Source organism: Cyprinodon variegatus, unplaced genomic scaffold (genome assembly GCF_000732505.1).
Source record: "Cyprinodon variegatus isolate N-32 unplaced genomic scaffold, C_variegatus-1.0 Scaffold68, whole genome shotgun sequence".
NCBI lineage: Eukaryota > Metazoa > Chordata > Actinopteri > Cyprinodontiformes > Cyprinodontidae > Cyprinodon > Cyprinodon variegatus.
This window is the reverse complement of record NW_015150521.1, coordinates 1,592,052-1,611,234: the sequence shown is the minus strand read 5'-3', so window position 1 is coordinate 1,611,234 and position 19,183 is coordinate 1,592,052. Positions and strand designations below refer to the sequence as shown.

General features: G+C 36.1%; 1 protein-coding gene across 2 annotated transcripts in view; it reads left to right on the top strand.

Annotated features, from left to right (window-relative positions):
* The window catches only part of col5a3 (collagen, type V, alpha 3), a 57,260-nt gene that overhangs the window by 4,055 nt on the left and 34,022 nt on the right, over positions 1-19,183 (top strand). The window contains exons 2-7 of one of the 2 annotated variants that reach the window (XM_015372089.1): positions 7,555-7,719; positions 8,046-8,259; positions 8,593-8,755; positions 14,900-15,022; positions 17,988-18,377; positions 19,056-19,175. In XM_015372089.1, coding sequence (XP_015227575.1) covers positions 7,555-7,719; positions 8,046-8,259; positions 8,593-8,755; positions 14,900-15,022; positions 17,988-18,377; positions 19,056-19,175 — 1,175 coding nt within the window. The remainder of the gene's footprint in view (positions 1-7,554; positions 7,720-8,045; positions 8,260-8,592; positions 8,756-14,899; positions 15,023-17,987; positions 18,378-19,055; positions 19,176-19,183) is intronic. The other variant, XM_015372090.1, reaches the window with a different exon arrangement.

The following is a 19,183-nucleotide window of genomic DNA, read 5'->3' as shown; positions in this document are numbered from 1 at the left end:
AACTGTTTTGACTGGAAATAAACCATAATGATTTAACTATTATGTATTAAGGTTATTTATGCCTGCAATGTATGTGTTAACACTAATGTTGCACTGATACTGATCAGACTATCGGACCGGGCCCCGATCCAGCACTAAAATGGTGGTATCAGTACCGGCGAGTACAAACAAATAGGGCAGCGATACCATTTTGAGAGCCAAAAGTTTATGCGACTATTGTCACCCCTTCCAGGTAGGCAATAAAAAGTTCTACTGGTTTCACTTTGTATTAGTCTTTTTCCTGTTTCACAAAGGTAGGCGGCAGCTTGACAAAGCCATGATGGCAATTACTTTACATCCAAGTAGTATGCAGTTCTTCATATACACACACATACGCGTCAGTTTCAAACAGATGGTATTGTATGGTATCGGTATCAGCCAATACTGCACCGCCAGGTATCGGGGATCGGTATTGGGGCCAAAAAAAATGGCATTGGCGCAACACTAGTTAACACTGCTGGTTTAATGCAGAGTGAGATTTTTGTAAAAAAATGAAGAGATATTATTATTTTCAAAGCATTTACAGACTGCAAATACATGTAAATCTTTTTAAAGTGAAAGCAGAAGCATCTTCTTGCATAAAGAGTTAATGTTTATATGTAAATATTAGGATGTCCTGATACAGCTATTTCATTTGCAATATGATACAGATATTGCCACTTTGAGACTTAAACTCCAATCATACACACTTTTATTACTTATTTTGTACTTTAGAAGGTTTGAAAAAACTTGATCAATGGATTTTACTAAACAGAATGATTGTCAACAACAAAAGCTACGAAATCAAAAGACTCATCTAATATTAACCAATGAGTTACAGACACCTTAAACCAGGCATGCCCGAAGTCGGTCATCGAGGGCCACTGTCCTACAGGTTTTCAATGTTTCGCTGGTTCGGCACAGCTGATTCTATTGCAGTTTGGCAAAGGCCTGTTAATAAGCTATAAATGGAAATCAGCTGTGCTGAAACAAGGAAGTCTCTAAAACCTGCAGGATAGTGACCCTCATGACTGACCGACTTTGGGCATGCCTGCTTTACACAGAAGCAGAGTGCTTCTATCAGCATGGAAATATGAGAGATTTTAGATCCCAGATGATGTAATCCAATATTATTTTTTTGGCTAATATCAGATTGATATCTGATATTAATATAGGATCGGGACATATATATCTTCTTTTCTTTTTCGAATAGCTGTACAGACAATTCTTTACATGGGTCAGTGCTTGCTATAAATTTAACCATAAATGCGATAATTCTCACCTATTATTTAATGCGAATAATGTCTTCATGTTCCCTTTTACCAATATTACTACATATTTATCTGATATTGTCAGTTTAATTGTATGGTTTAAATTGCCCTAAATGAAGTGGTTGTTTGTCCTTTGATTGCGTGTTGCCCTGTGTTTGACTGTTAAGAGCAGCGACAGTACCCAGTCTGGCTCTGTGGAAAGGTGGAAGAAAAAAGAGATGAAAGATGACTCAATCCATTGCATCTGTTTTGCATGAAACTCCCTGAATACTTGTTTATTTATGTTGCCTTTCGTTTTGGTGAGAAACTTGGATGCTTTTTAGCCTTTTAATGCAGTATGAACTCTTGTCAGTTGGTTTGAACATTAAGCATGCCCCTGGAATTATGCAGCAAGGATGTACATTTGTTTAGCAAGGTTCTCACATGACCAGAAGTTTAAATCTGTTTTTTTTTTCTGAGGAGCGGCTGTTTAGTTTAAGGCCTTGAGGGGCAGGTGTTCTCTCCCTGGGCCAAGTAGCTTTTGGCCTGACAGCTCATCTTGCTGTGAAACAAAATGGGTCATGAAAAACTGTGAAGATTGAAGAATGTGGTGCTGATGTGAACTGGAAGGAATCCTGTAACCAGATTCCTTATAAGTTTTCTTATTTCAACACCAAACAACTTGCTGATGTGGGTGTGGAACTGGTAGCTCCAACAACAGAACATAGCAGTTGACCCACATTCATTAAAGCTCTCCTAAAAAGATACATTATTTATGTATTATTTATGGCTCTTGTTGTAAGCGTTTGAATCAAATCAGAATAAACTCCAGAATGAGATACTTTTAAAATAACTTATTTCGACAAGTGAGTTTAAAATATGCCAAACATTTCAAATAGTCAAAGATCTTAATGCAAATATTGGATAAATTATTTGACTTAAGCACTGAACATGTGTTTGGACCTTATTCTTTTTATTTACACTGATCTATTATAATTTCTGTTTCAACAGTATTTTTGTTTGGTAGATCCTTGTAAATTTGATTTTAAATCTTGTAATAGATAGAATAATAGATTGCACACATACAGTTTAATAACATTGTAGCTTCAATATGTTGCCTTATTCAAAACTCAAAGCAGAGTTTTTTTTTAATGTTTCTCTTGTTTACAGTAGACCTTGGTAAAATGTATCCACATTTTTTGGTGGATCACATATGAAACAACACAGAAATTCAGGAGTAGCTTTGACTTGATAAAATGCTAATGTGTTATTTCTTCCTCTGCAACTGTCTTAATCAAGCTAGACAAAGTTAGAGATGCAGCTCATGTTTACAATTTGTCAATCATATTTGATTTTTTTTAAAACTTTTCAATCCGTGTTACATGTATTAGTTCCCCTTAACTCCTCTCTTAGTGTTCTCGTCTGCACACAGATGTGACCCAGACAAAGGTTCACATCCTGTTCTAATTGAATTATATCTTCCCTTGCCTGAGAGAAAATGCGTCTGGATTTATTCAACCACTTGCACTAGTTCTTACATCAATTTTCATTATTAATCACTGTCTTTTAGCACTTGGCACCCTTGAACCTTCTTTGAATAAATTCTCTTTCTGCTGCACTTTTTATGGAGTTTCATTTTCAAAGAGTTGCTCTTTATTTCTTCTTGTGCAAGCATGTATTTTTTTTTATAGCTTGTTGAAGATATCTGTACATCCTAAATAATTTAAGTTTAAATGTCAGTTGCTCTCCTACTCTCATTCCAGGGTGTGGCCTAAGAAAAGATGGGAGTATATATATATGTGTACAAATTTCTTTTTTGGTTTCATTTCTTTTTAAAATCCCCCAGTTCCCAGATGTAATCACTTCTGACAGTGTTGTATTGTCTCTGTATGAGGGGGTCTTCTCAGGCAGGGCTTGGAGTGTAGGTGGTATGAGTCATAAAGGATGTATCTAGAAATTTTGTTTTAGAATCACATGCAAGTATTTTACTCATTATTATGTCCTCTAATGAGTGAAATTGTGCTAAGTTGGGTTTTGTAGCTGCAGGGCAAAGAGAGAATGGGTAATGTCATAAGGCAGACTCAAAAAGACTGTTTGGTATCAGTTCTTAGGGACAGGGTTCATCTGTAAGATGGACTGCTCAAATATTATCTGTCTAATAAAGCTTTTCTATCTCTTTTTTATTGCTTCCTGATGCTTTTGGTTAAATTACAGACAAAAAGACAAAGGGAAAAAAAAAAGTGTTCCAAAAGTAGGAATCTGTCTTATTGCAGTTCATTTACATTTTTAGTTGTGTATTTTCTCCATGTTAAGTCACACTGTTTTACTAGACATGTATGAAAAAGCCAGACCTTTCCCAAGTATGTTGACATATGCCTGTAGTTGAAAAACACCCGGGTCCTTGGAGACTTCATAAAATTTCCATCATGCAGCTCCATGGCTTCATGCACAGCTTGTTTATCAATAGAACTCCATCATTTTTAAAGATTTTTATCCCTTGTATCCTTATTCAACCTTCCTAAGATTCTCCACAGTATATAATTTAAGGGGTAATGTCAAAAAAAAAGTAATAATGAAATGCAAGAGAAACTTGTTCAGACAGTCAATGCTTCAGGAAAGTAAAGAAGTTGCTAGAATTTATATAACTCACAGTGATTTAATTGAGCATAAGAATGGAAAAGATAACGTTCCTACACTGATAGCTGCACGTACCCAAACTTCTAAAGGCAGGCTGTTATTCTGGGCTTTTTTTAAATTCTGATTCTTGTGTGGAATAGGCTGATATATTTTATAGTGGTGAAAAGGTTTTAGTAAGCTTTTCACATTGCATCAAAATCTTTTAGGGGTACATCTACACAGTCCATGTCCTCTGCATCCCCCTAACCCATATTCATACTTTTTTTGTTTTGTTTGTTTTTTTACATGGGATGTTTCATATGATTCAATGCACATCTATTTGCAGATGTTTGTCTAAGTAGGTAATGTGATTAGCTATCTGAGAGTCTGCTGCTTGTCTTTCTGTGGCTCAACTGTGTATTCTGATAGCGTGGTCTTTCATTAATATATGTGTGTCAGATGAAAATGATCTTTCATTACATTTAACCTCAAACTTATCAAGCAGCTTCTAACTTCAATGATACAGCAGTTGCACAGTGATGCCATTGCTGGTAAATAGCTGGTTAACAGATAATCCTGTAAGCTTAGATTAACGTTATTTTGTCAGGTGCTATAATTCGGCGGTTACAGTATATTCTCGTGAACTCTGTGTAATGAGTCCCATGTTGCTTCTTTTTAGGCAGCAATTTTCCAAACAGCACCTCATGAAATAACTATTCATTGCTGACTTTTCAGCAAAGGAAAATCAAACTTTTATCTTACAAAGCTATAAAAGGCTTATAAAAGAGCCCCACTGACAATATACATTTATTTTGAATATACATTTACTACCACATAACCTGAAGGTCACAGTATATTCAAAGTAATTTCACAGCAATGCAAATAATGAGATATAAAAATAAACTTTGTGTGTAAAATGAAAAGTTGGGTTTTGTGTCTTGTAAAAGTACTTATGCTTGAATTTCAACACGTCAATCACATATATGTATGCATTTTATGTTAGCTTCATGAGATAAGCTGGTTTAAAGTAGTACATAATGTAAAGTGAAAGCAAGGGATACGTTGTTTTCAAAAGCTTTTATTAAAAAAAGTCTGAACAAAAAATGTGACAGGGACTTATAGTGTGCCATTTTACCCCCCAAAAATGTAGTGCAACCACTTCCCTTCAGAAGTCATTTTATTAGTAGAGTCTCACTTGGCTGTAACTTATTGTTAGTATAAAGACAGCTGTTTTCTTGGAGGTTTCATGGAAAACATTGCAGTAAACAGCATCTTTAAGACTAAGCAGGACTTCACACAGAGGCTAAATAATACCCAGAACTTTGAACTTCTCACAGTGGTAATAGAACCTTTTTGTGAGGACTGCCTCAACCTGAGGCTGTAGTGGAGTGGAGGCTAAAACCTCCTTATGGCCAAAGCTACCTGATAAATCTGCTAAACCTCAATGGGACTGATAAGTTGCTGCGAGACTTGACCACAACTTGGTGTATGTCTAACTTAACAATACAAAGTGAAACAGTAAAAATGGTGAAACGGTGGCTAAATATGTGTGTGCATTATTCTATTTTTTATTTCCTAAAGTATTTTTCACTCCCCTGGACTGAAAACTGGTTTCTTAGATAACATTTGAGTAAAATATACTAAAGTTTTTGTTTGTAACAAGGCAAAATATCAGTTTCAAATGCATGACTGAAAAATGATACATGTTAATCAATGTGGAGTGCATTTAATTCAAAATCTACTTTGTTCTGGGACATCCTTAACCCTTTTTGCATGAATTATTAACATTTACATTTAACAACAATAGAAAACATGGGATACGACTCTCACAAAACAAAAAAGCCAAAACAGAATCATTTTTTTCTTGTTTAGCTGGGCATAACTAATATTAAAGTTAAAAACAAAATGGTCAGTTTTGTTTAAAACTTTACTTGGCCCTTTTAGCAGTATAAGTGTCAGCATTGCTCTGACTTGCATGTATATTTATGAGTAGATGCAATATTTAATCATCGCTGAATTAGCACTCTGCTCCTGGTTGGTGACATTTAAAGGAAATCTCTGAAAAGGTTGCGAAGAAGTCCAACCTGTCTCTTTTTCTGCTGTTCTGGCAGATCTGTTTTGGCCCATCACAGCTCTGCTGGATGACTGCAGAATGGTAACCCACACAAAATACTTCATTCATTTTAAATACATTTGCCAGTACCACCAGAAATGCTGACTGCAAGGAGAAATATATTATATAAGAATAACATTTCTGCTGTGTATCATAGTCTGGATTTTTATTTCAACAGTCTGCAAAAGTTTGCTGGAAAAGTTAGTGCAAAGACTGATGGTGCAAAATTGCAAAATGTAGATATTTATAAAACATAAGCTTACTTTAAAATGGTTTTACTACTATTGATAATTTTGCTTTTGGCTGTTTAGTTATAAACTTTGCCAACTGTGTTATTTCCAGTCTTTGCAATATTTCTGTAGTGATATGAATTTAAATGTTTATTACTCTCTTTATATTCAAGATTTGCCTCATCAGATCATAAATGTTTTAAGATCTGTGTCCATTATTTTCTACTGTTAAAAAGTATTTACCTACAGCCTCTTATCTGAGGTAGGTAAGAATGGTTGAGCTTCTGAAAGCCATATATATAAAAAATATTGCCCATATGTATATATGAAGTCATATAGATGGGTAATGGTAAACTCTTCCCACATGTTTAATTAACAAAAAAATAAAATAAAAGAAACTCTGAGCAGTAAGAGTTTCAGGAGACAGTTTGGGTGCAGGATCCTCACTTCAGTTGCCGGCAGTGCAAAGTGCTGAGCAGTTCTCTGTAGCAGCTGGTTGGAGACTGGCTGCACACAAAGCTCTGATGCTGGCTAATGCTCACGCCAGCACTTTATCAGCAGACATCTAATAACATGAGCAGGGGATTGCAAATAAAGCAAAGGCTCATTGAAAGGAGGGAGACTGTTGACTGGAGAAAGCCCTTTTCTTCAGAGGCTTCAGTTACTACAATAAACATTATTTGATCACCTATACCTTAGAAAGAGCATCTATCTTGATTTATTTGTGGCATACAAAGCAGGGAATAAACCCCTCAGATTCATCTAAATAGAATCCAGATGTGTCATTGGTGGCTGGTGCATTGTGAACTGAGCAGGTGTCAGCTGTCAGGTGTATTGTCGCAGGATTACAGGTTAGATTTTGTACCACCCCCTATACTATAATAACATCCACAGAAGCCCCTCCACCTGCCGCCTCAGAGGAGCTCATCTTTTTCTGCTCACAGAAAGCAGGAAGGCACCATACTTTAAAACCAGCTTTCAGCCTCACTAAATCCTGCTCCTCTGATCGGTAACAACTAGTATTAAAGCGAGCCAGACAGAAATGGCGGGCTGTCTCAATGGCAGAATTTGAGTTTTAAGCTGACATTCGTAAAAATAAAACACAGTATTCTAGTTTCATTCTGTTTAAAAGCCTTATGATCTTTTGTCATGCAAGTAAAAAGGGAGAAATGGAAAGCAAGACATAAACTATTAAAATGCGTTTACTTTTTCTACAAAACTTTATTTGCCACAGTGTATGAGCATGAAATAACAGAACCCAGTGTTTCCTCAGTTTGTACCATTACCAGCGACAGATGGTTTATTTTCTCTCCATTTCCATTCCCAGCTGATCCTGTTGATGTTTTGCGAGTGCTTGGGCTGTCAGAGAGCATGGAGGGAGTTTCCTTGGAGGCTGGTTTCTGCACCAGCAGGAGGGGCACGGAGGAGACAGACCTGGCTTACAAGATCAAAAAGATCCAACTCAGCACTCCCACTAAACAGCTATTCCCTGGTAGCGTCTAGACCTTTTTTTTTCTACTTTACAACATACAGAAAATCCTCTTAATCCACTTCAGGCATGAAATCCTCAATGAGTTCCTTCAGTGTCTCTAAACATTTAATGCACAGAATTTGTGTGTGGTTGTTGTCTCAGTAAAGGATAATAAATGTGACAGAACCCCACCTTCTTTCTCACTACTACAATCTGTCCTTTCATGCTTAATATTCTTCATCATTATCCCTATCCGAGTCGCTGGCAGCATGCATGAAATGCAAGCTCCCTGCTGTGCCCTGCTCCTTATTTTTTAACATCGCTCCTCTCTGCTATTCCATCTGCAGATTCCAGATTTCCTGAAGATTTTTCCCTGATGGCTACCGTCAGAGCTAAAAAGGGTTCCCAGTTCTTCCTTTTTTCAGTGTATGATGACCAGGGGGTGCAGCAAGTGGGGATCGAGGTGGGCCGGTCCCCAGTCTTTGTGTATGAAGACCAGCATGGGGAGCCCACTCCACAACTCTATCCTATTTTCAGAAGAATCAACATGGCAGATGGAAAGTGGGTAGTATGAGGGTTTAGGTTCCCATTCTCTTTTTTATTTCTGAGTCAGATGATAAGTTAGACTATTTGATACCCACTGATCTGACAGAAATATTTGTTATTTTGATATTATGTGCTAATTATTTAAATATTTGCATACCTCGTGATATAGAATTGTGTTTTTGCAGTTTACTTTTACCCAGCTTACTTGATTAGCTTAAAATGAACAGCCCAGTCAAAAAGCTCTCTTGTTTTCTTGCTAAATAAAATGTGAAAGAAGTTTAAATATAGCTTGATCTGTGAACAGACAGAAAAGTATACTCCTAAACTGTTAATCCTTTCCTGTTTCAGTTGGCATAGGATAGCCTACAGTGTGTTCAACAAGACTGTGACCCTTTACTTGGACTGCCAGATGGTGCAAACTCTGGATCTGCTGCGGGGGGACAATGCTGTGGTCAGCACCGAGGGGGTCATTGTTTTTGGAACTCGGCTGCTTGATGAAGAAGTTTTTGAGGTAAGAGATTATGAAACTTAACCACAAAACAAACTCTCTAAAAACCTCAGTTTATTTCTGAGTCACTTTCATAGTTATTTTCTTAGTTTTTTTTATAATGTTTATATCTGTTTTTGAAATATCTGGCTTGGCATATTCTAACAATAAACAGTTTGATCGTGTTGCACATTTTGACCATTTATGCAATAGCAGCTCTGTATTCTGAGTGATTTTTTGTGATACTGTAAACAAAGTCAAAATGTCTTACACTTTATGTCGTAGTCTTTGTGTTGGTATCTTTTGTCTTTGTATCTTATGTGTGTGAGATGTTTATTGTATTAGTGTAATAATGGGTCTTTATAAGATGAAAAGGCTTAATAGGAGACTTCCTGATTAACATTCATGACTTTTTTCTTCTTTTATTTGTTAACCTATTAGGATGGTTTTTAAAGCAGTCTTATAGAGTTCAGCTTTTCTGAAGTGTCAGAAACATATACATTCTTTTTTTTTTATCCCTATGCAGTTTAAAGACCAAACATTTTAATTATTTCTCAATATAATGATGTCATCTCCCTAAGTTGTTAGGATTGTTACATGAAATTATGCATACCTATGTTGGATGGAAATGGGGTAATGTTATTAACTCTGGAAAGACCTTTGTACTACAATAATTGCATAAAAAGGGCTTTATAAATAAAGCTTCATTTGATTCGATGGGAAGACATTTTTTCAGTATCTTAAAATGTTTAATATCTAAACAGTGCTAGTTTTATTATGATCCACAATGCCTTGTAAGAGTATTCTTACCTTTTGATTTTTCTTTTAAAATTGCTTGGCATTCCAAACACAGATTTGCATGATGATTTTATAATGATGCACTGCATAATTTTGATGTGCAAGGTACATGATTTTCAAAAGTTTTCATAAATAACTCCTGCACCATTTTCTAACCATTTATATAACATGGTCCATCTTTGTGCAATATAACTAAGTATATAAATACAGGTGGTCTGCTAAGACCTAAGATGTTTGTTATTGAATGAAAAGCATCATGGAAACCAATAAGCTGTAACAAGAGTGGCTGTGGTTGTGGAGGATGAAATGCAGACAAAATTGAGGCAGAGGTGGAGCAAAAATAGAATTGTTTTGTAATGGAAAAAAATAAACTAACAAAAAAGTCCAGTCAAAAATATTTATCTAACAATGTTGAAGCTGCAATGGAAAAGATGAAACAGCCAAGAAGAACTATACTTAGGGAAGAGTAGAGAATGACATTGAATCTATGAAAGTAAATCAGTCCCGATAACAAAATCTTCCTGTCATCATTGTCACTGTTAAACATGATATGGGCCACATCATACCATGGGAATGCTTTTCTGCATTGGGCTGATGAAGTTGATGGAAAACAGAAACAAATTAAAAAGTATTTTTTGTTCATCCTCATGAGGGTTATAACCCTTAACGAGTTTAAGTATTTTTAATTTGAGCATATTTATGTTTTAGAACATTTCTAACCTAAATTTTATTGATAAATATCTGTCACAGAAAAGTGGTTCTACAAAGTAAACAAATATGTTCAGCACACCTGGAAAGCTTTATTCCTGTATTCATGCACCACTTTAAACAAACTGAGGATAGTGCTTGTAAAATTACAAAAGTTAAAAAAATGGTTTGAATACTTTTTCAAGTTACGGTATACCGTATTCTGCAGCATCCAAATCAGTAAAGATATTTTTGTAAATTTGGCAGGAGATCAAATACAATTTCAACCTGTTTGATGATCTTTCTTTATTTGACCTGATGTGTTTGTGATACACAACATTTGTTAGTTAGGTGTTAGCTGTTAGGAGAAAATACTGTCCTGTTAGGGAGCATGAAGAAGAGAAATTACTATTCAGATTTGCCTAAATTCACTTTCATACAAGGCCATGAAATAATACTGGTAATTATTCAAAGGTAATATGGTCAGTCTCATATAGTGAGTTTAGGTATTGTGTCTGTAACAAGTAATCGACAAAAAGGTTTAATTCACCACTTTTTTTTTTTTTGTAGGCACTTTGAATTTAGATATCTACCCATTAAAATGTTACAATTCTCACTGAGTATGAAATCAACCTGTGAGAATCTCACCAGTTCCCCTTGTCACCACTTTAACCTTTACTGTCAGTCATTCTCTGAACTTCCCTTGATAGCATTCAACCTTCTCCATTGTCATTCCCAATGAGGGCCGGCTAAATCTCTAACAGCATGAAATTGAGATCAGCTCAACCCCTTTCCCCTTCCATGTCCTCAGGGCAACTAATAGAGTGTATAGAGAAATGGAAAATCGAAAGGCATAAGATTTAATAGTTGTTAAAAGGTTTTGTGAATGTTTAGTTTTTTTATTTATTTATTTTTGTTTAAATGACAACAAACCAGGGCAGAAAAAGATCAGAATGGAAAGTTGTTTTAACGAATACAATTTTCTGTGCTTAGAATATATCTTTATTTTTTCACAAATTGTCTCAACATAAACTTTTAAGTTTTGTATGTGTAGCCAACACGTACCCTGTAACCTTGCCCACCAATTAACATCTTATCATTTGTTCTCGTAGCCAGCCTTAGCTGCCCCACTCCTCCTCTCGCTTGCAGACAGTGATTGCAGCTTTCCAGTTTATGTAATTACTTTAAATCCCACTTGAGAAATGTGTCTCCTTGTGAGCACTATAAATTTCCCGTTTCAAAAGGGACCAAGGCCTCTTAGCATTTGGCTTTGGTCCAAGAACACTTTAGCACCCTTATTTATCATCTTATGTGTGATGATCACATCCGATTTGTGGTAAAGACTGATACGTTAAACTTAATCTATATGATGTGTCATCTGAATAATATTTTATATTAGTCAATTAACTATCTGAGGTCATATTTTCAAGAAAAAAAAAGTTTGTTTTTTATGTTTTGGACTGCTTTTTTTGTGTTTTTAGTTTAAGTAGGTTAATCTTTTAGTTTCATATATAGAATATTAGCATTCTACATATTGGGTAAGGTTGGTACCACAGGGAGAGAAGTTAAGCAGGCTGACCTCAAGGCCTCTGTTCCCAGGCCCTGTTTCTGGGGAGGTGGCCAATATTACAGCCCAGTTCTCCCATCATGGGACCTTAGCGTGGGAGCAACGGGACTGTGGTCAGCCACTAATATGCTTATTTCTTCCAGATTGACTACAAATGGTCACAGAAACCCAGAACTCTTGCTTAGAGTTGCAGGAAAGTAAACATCAGCTTGGTCTTGTGATGAACCAATAATTGGACTACTTAGATAAGATCCGAACCTAGATTGAAAGCTTACTTTATATTGAGCTTTTCATTCTCAATCAGCATAAGGATTACTGCCAACCATAACTCGTTTAGTGTGTTGGAACTACTGTTACAGACCACATCAATGTGTAATAAATTGGATGTTTTCCTTTTAGAATTAGGGGTCAGATTTAAAGTTGCTGTGCAAAATGTAACTGTTGTTGTTTCACATCTACTCACAGTAAAAAAGATGAGGCCATGTAAGTGGGGTATGTGCCTCTTTATTCAAAGTTCAGTTTTTTGTGAAATGGGTGAAAATTACTGCAAGCTAGAAAGAAGCCAACAGAAAAAAGAAATGAGTATTTGCAAGATAAGTATGTATAAATGAAGAAGTTTGTTGATTCAGATAATTTTTTATTTATTTGTTGCACTTAAGATATTTTCGCCTTTGTGCAAACATGAACATTAGTTTTATAAGTTGTACTCCTCAGGAGGGGTGAAAAGCACAAGAAAAGTGCAGATGTGAATTCCCTTTTGATTTTAAATTATGATTGGATTAGCTCCCATTTGCTTTTCTTTCATCTTCGCCTCTCACCTCAGAGTACAATCATTTAATTTGCTTGACTCTGGCCTGTGGCCAAAACAGGAAGGATAATTGGATAAGTACTCTAGTTATGTTTGATGTTTTGAAAGCATAAAATGCAGTTTGAACTTTCAATCTTGGGTTTATCTTTTTGCTTTGCGGTTTACACTTGGTCATGTTCTGCAGAGGAAGCCTGACTTGAGGTGTTGGGGAATATATGGAACAGCAAGCTGATTCCTTAAGATTTATTTGACCTGTGGCTGCTAAATCCAGTTAAAGAGATTAGAATGAGAATTTAATAAGAACAACATCAAGCTGTTAATCAAACACAATTTATCCTAAATGGCTGCCAGCTGTTCCACTGTAATATTTCACCATTTCAATATGTTTACAAATGGGACCTCTTCCTGACTTTGCCAATCAGGATGCAATGTGACCCCTTTTTCTTTTTATATTTCATCTCATTTCTCATGTTTTATGTTGTTGTCACACTTAAAGGTTGAAAGCCGTAAAATTTGTATATCTAACAAAGTTAATCTGCATGAATGCATAAAAAATAAAAGAAGCTTCAAAAAATGGCTTAACTTTAGTCTTCCAAACCAACTTCTGAAAAAAGTATTGGCCCATACTCCTGATATCTGGTTTTGCCAATCTTGGTGTTGAAACATTTAATCTGTTTTTTGAGGTTGTGCAAGAGCAAAGGAACCACAAACTATTACACTAGCAATGGTTTAATGTTAATTTTTAAAAGCCTGTGTTATTTTATGATTGATATTACAGGATGCACAGCTCTCAAAAGGTCCAAATATTATTGTGTCAGTCTATTAACTTATTTCCTAATATTTTGGAGATTGTCAAAATGCTTTTTGACAAATGAAGGGGATGCCAGTCTAGCCAACTCATCTTTCTATAAATCTTAATTAACAGAAGTGACACCTTTATTGTGGTCTTATTCTTGCTTATTTTGTGACCTCTTGGTTGAGCTATCAATGTAGGTTTGTGGTAATTCAGGTCACCTGGTCAATCCTGGTTGGATGCAAGACTCTTAGGTTTTTTTTCTATTTATGAACAATGGACATGAGGCTGGTTCATTCTTAAGTATTGAAAATACTTTTTTACCCCTTTACAGATGGATTAATATCAATGAGTCTGTTATCAGGTCTAAAATTTCTTTAGATCTGGGTCTTGTGTTTTGGTTTTTGAGATCTTTTAACCAACGTCTACATTCATATTTCATGAGCTTGAAAAAGGTGAACACTAGTGATAGCAATACAACTTTATATTTATGCATTTCTCTGCTTTTTCTAAATCGGTCCTATCCATAAAAAAACCTCTTTATCTTTTTCTCCTTTCAAACCTTAAAGTTTATGGTCTGGAAAAAATTTAGGACAGTGCACAGCCCATATTTGCTTCCTTTTGTCCTAAACCAATCATATGAGAGTTGCAAGAGTTACCAAAAGGGAGCACAACATTCAGTATTTTATTTGGTAAAAAGAGCAGCAACCCACAAACATGGAAGAACATAAGAAGCCTTTGCTTTCCTCAACAGTATTAGCACAACTTGAACTTAGCTGCACTACATCATCCCTCTTGCCTTGACTGGGGTGGGTGGGTATGTGTTTTGTATATTGTAATTGTAATTTCTTTATTGACTCTTTAAGATTTGTTTGATGACTTGAAACATTTCAGCAAGACAAAAAATACAACAGCAAAACAATAAAAGATAGAAATAAAACAAACATGTGCTTTTAGCTGTAAGTAAGTATTTATTTGAACATTGCTGCATGGAGAATTGGGTTTAGTGTTTTCATTGATCAATTATTCTTTGATATGCATCCTAATCTTCTTTCACAGCGTGCATCAAAAGTTCCTCTAGTCTTCTAAAAGCCAATGAATATTCTGTAATGTTATGGGGAGATGTTGATGCAGATGCTAATGTGAGACAAGCCCGTGGGCTCAAAGCTGCAGGGTGCAGCAGTGCTGTCTCTGTTCATGTTTGTAAATATGCTCTGGCGGTGCCTGGAGGGTGGAATGGGAAATTAAAGGTCCTGACAATTGGGCAAGAAAAAGCTTTGTGACTGTTTCTTATAAAAAAAGAATGCCCTCCTGTTGTTCTAGGAGTACTGTATGCAATTGTCTGTATCTGCATGATCACTTTAATTAATCTTACATTTTGATATACATCTGGCTCCTCAGTCTTATGATTCAATTTTCAATTCAATTTTCTCTTCTGAAATGTCTCTTATCTCTGTTTTCATTATTATTTTTTTATATTCTTCCCTGTTTTTTTATTTTATTTTTTAATTTCAGGGAGATATTCAGCAACTGATGATTGTGGATGACCCTCAGGTTGCTGCCAACTACTGTGTAAACTTCATGCCTGATTGTGACTTTGCTTTGCCGTACAACAATCATACTCTGGACCAACAGGAGGTCAGTACTGGAAGGACTCAGGAAATGCTTATTAGATAAAACAGTGCTGTTATTGTTTATGCATTCCAGTACATGTCAGTAAATTATTCAAAGTCTGTGTTTTACTTTTGTCATAACTTAAATTTTTGTCAGCTTGGTTGATTCTATGTTTGCAGGTCATAATTTGTATAACATGAATTAGGTAACCCTTCTAGCCTCTGTTTATTGAATCCTAGTGATTACGACTATTTAAGGGGGTTCAGTAAGTCCCATGAGTTTCAGGAATCCCATGAAGCTACTTAACTAAATGTTACGTTACCAATACACACTGTTATGAGCTGCAACGTGTGTCCACAAAGAGACAGTGTTGAGATTGAGAGGGAATAAGCAAGCTGTTGAAGCTTGTTTTGATATGCAGCCAGCATGGAAGCATTTCTAATATCAGGTGCTCATTTGGCAGCTCACACTCTCACACCGTGGAAGTAAAACAGAGAAGATAAGCCAAAAAGAACACACATCCACACACACATCTATAGAGTAAGCCAGAAGCTTTGACTTAACAGCTTATTCCTTCCTTGAGGCACGTATGAAAATGATTTTATCAAGGATAAAGATGATTATATAAAATTTCTTTTGATGAATGAAAGAGATAAGGAGAGAAGACACAGCTGTATACACGGACGGGTCACAGGAGCCACAGTTCTAACTGAGTCAATGTCTTGTTGATGGAAATAGTGAAATAAATGAACAGTACACCATGCAGCTGGTCATTGATGAAAGAATGAAGTATGAGGCCATCTTGGTATTGACGCAGCTGACTTTTATATTAATACAGTTGAATGCAAAGCTCTTAATCCAGAGCATTTCCACATCTTTCACCAGACTGACCCACTTCCCGTCAAACTCACTGACCATATTTGCAAGTGGATCGAAATCATGTTTTGCCTTGTAGCAACATATTCAGGCAAAGGAGTGCATTACAGTCTACATCTCTCATGGAGGGGACTTATTTATGGGGGAACAGTAATAGTTTTAATATTTGTTGGATCATACACAAGGCCTTTAATGTTTGGTACTAGACCAACAAAAGGAGGGGAGGTGTTTAAACTTGGGGTAAAAAATAGACAGCTGTTTAAATTTGACATTTGTTTAGTTGTTTGCAGAATTGTGTTTTGCTTCTATTCCCAGTGAAACTTTTTATTGCTTTATACATCTAGAGACTGACAGTTTTCACTTTCTTTTTTAACATAGCTCAGGCTTAGTCAGATGAGAAGAAAGCATCTGTCAACATAGATTTTTAATTTTTGTCCCATATTTTCATGTGGATTTAGTTCTAGGCTAACATTAGACCATTCTCAAACATGATTAAGCTTTCAAAACTAAGTGCCAGGTTTGGTGGAATTTAGGCGAGGACCCAATTGTAGAGATGAAGAGGCAGAAATCAGTTCTTGCAGATTTAATTTAAATTCTGATGGCAATGGAAACACAAATCCAGGAACACACAGGGAGCAAGCAATGAAGAGAAACCAGCACTGATGAACTGCAGAGGAGGACAATATATGGGAGAGAGAATCAAGGGTGGCGTAATCAGTTAATTGGGAGCAGGTGTGAGCAGAAGCAGCTAGAAAGGAGCCAAGGGGAAAGGAATCTGGCACAAGGGGGCAACAGAGAGCAACACAAAAACACAACACTCCAAGAAAATAACTACAAAAACACAAAATTACATTGAAAGTAAAAAGCAACCAAAAATAGAGGGCAGAACGCTGAGTCTAAGAAATTATACTATTTATTGGAAGGAGAAGAATCTTCACCCCTATCACAAATAATTTGCAGAGTCCAATATTTTTTTTTCTTGAATTGTTTGCTCCGTCGATCTTCCCATAAACTATAACCAGCTTACACTATCCCTAATAAAGAATTCCTTCCCACAGAATTATGTTGCTACAATCATGTTTTACAATGAGAATGATGGTGCCTACCACAAAAAGCTATTTAATGGAGATTAAACAAATGTAGCCTATTTTTATGAGTGTACTTTCTTCTAATTGTTGGGTGCTTTCCCTGTATGTCTTATGGCAAGCTGCAATCAGGGCGTATTTTTGCCTTCTTTCATGCAACTCCTCATAAAGGTCAGATTTGTGGAGTTCATGGCTGATAGGCTAGTTTTTCTACCAACAGATTCTTCTAGCTGAACTTTAAATATCAGCAGCTCTTTAAGAGTTACTCTGGCTTGATGCTCTCCTACCCCTGGCTGTCAGTTTACTGGGGGAGTTATTGTCTGCAAGTTTGCAGTTGTTCCATATGTTTTTTCATTTCCAGATGATAAACTGATGATAAAATGAACAGAGCTGCATGAGATGCCTAAAGCTTTTGGTATTGTTTAATAACCCAACCCGATTTACCCTCCTACACATTCATGACCATTTTGTTTGGTCCATTCTCCAAAAAAGCTTTATGGCTTTCGTTGAACACCTGCATTTATTTAGATGAAATTACACAGATGGGCATTTCTCACTAATAGGTGAGGTTGTAGGCAATTTATTCCACCGGCTTTTATTTATGGGTATCGAGGTAAAAAGCAAGCTAAACACATAAGGATGTCATTCTTTTCTGATTTTAAGTTGTGAAGAAAAGTTGAAAAATAATGAACATTTGTTTTGCTAGTTTATCGAAAAGTCCCAGATAATGTACAGTTCAACTGAGTTTCTGGTCATAATGTGGAAAAAATTCATAATTTTAAAAGACAATGCATATGAATTATATCCATTGTCTTTACTATTTTATGATATAAGCATATCTTACGAGAGTGAGATTTTCTTTCTCATTCTTTTAAGAGGAAGGGTTAATTATAATTGGGGACATTGAAGTCGTGTATCTAGGCCATCATGCTTTGCCTATTTAAAAAATTGTGTTTTTATTCACAGCTCTATTTGTTTTTGTTTCTCCTTCTTCCATTTTTGCCTCTGATTTTCATTTCAAAATTGAGTCGATGCAAAATAACCATCCGGGTGAATCAAAAAAATCCTCTAAAAAGGGAAGGAGAGGGAAGAAAGACAAAAAGAAGAGGGACAAAGGCTCTAAAGGAAAACGCAAAGGCAAGGGAAAGGGCAAGAAGGGTTCCAGAAAGAAGAAGCATGAAGCGGAGAGTCTAGAAGAAGGCCTCTATCGAGCAACTACACCACTGCCCGAGTTTCAGTTACAGGAACTTTTGCAGCCAACAAAATTACCCCAAAGCCAGAGCGACCTTGAAACTGTTCTTCCAACTGACGTGGTTGACAAGACCACAATGGTGATGCCTACATATAAATCTGACTTCACCTCTGAGGCTCCCACCAAGTTGTCCAGTACACTGCCTGTATCAAAGGTTACCAAGGAGGTAGTCAAATTTATCAGTAGATGTGATCCACACTAAACCCTTCCCATCCTTTGTAGTTCTAACCATAGTGGGCACCTCTTCCTCTTCTTACCACCCTAGTTACTTATCACAACTAACCAATGCCTTCATAATCATCACCTAATCCTCATTTTCATAAAGAAGATTTGAACACTGCATTCTAATTAACAAAATAAATATTAATTTTAACTACATGTCTTATTGTAAACTTTAAAAAATGCAGATGCAAATCGAAAAGGCTTCTCAGTAATTATTTGCTTTCAGGTTCACTTAAACTGCATAGCCTGTGCTTGGATTGCTGCTAATTAAGGATATTTCCCAACGTCTCATAATGAAGCTACCAGTTTTTATCTTCTCCTGCAAATAAAAATATATATCATTTGTATGACTTCTCTGTGTTTGTCATGTGGCAGTTTGTCAAGATAATAAATTTGTCCTGCTCACACTGTTGTTTGTCAGTCTCTTTCACCTTGTTAAACAAAACTGATCTAAACTATCGGCTAATTTCCCTTCTGCATTCATGTTAATCGTAATTAACTGCACTAACATTTATTTTTCTTAAAAATGTGCTTTGACAGGGAAGCACTTTTTCCCTCAGGGTAGTCTTATTGCTCTCTGGTTTGCGTTCATGATGACTCACTTAAAACTGTTGGCCGGCAGGAAACCACGCCAGTGAACACACCACTGGTGGTGAGTTATGAAGATGACTTTTATGAGGACTTGAATGAAGATCTCTCTGTTTCTACAGTAACTGTGGGTCCAAATTCTACCAATTATGAGGTAGGATA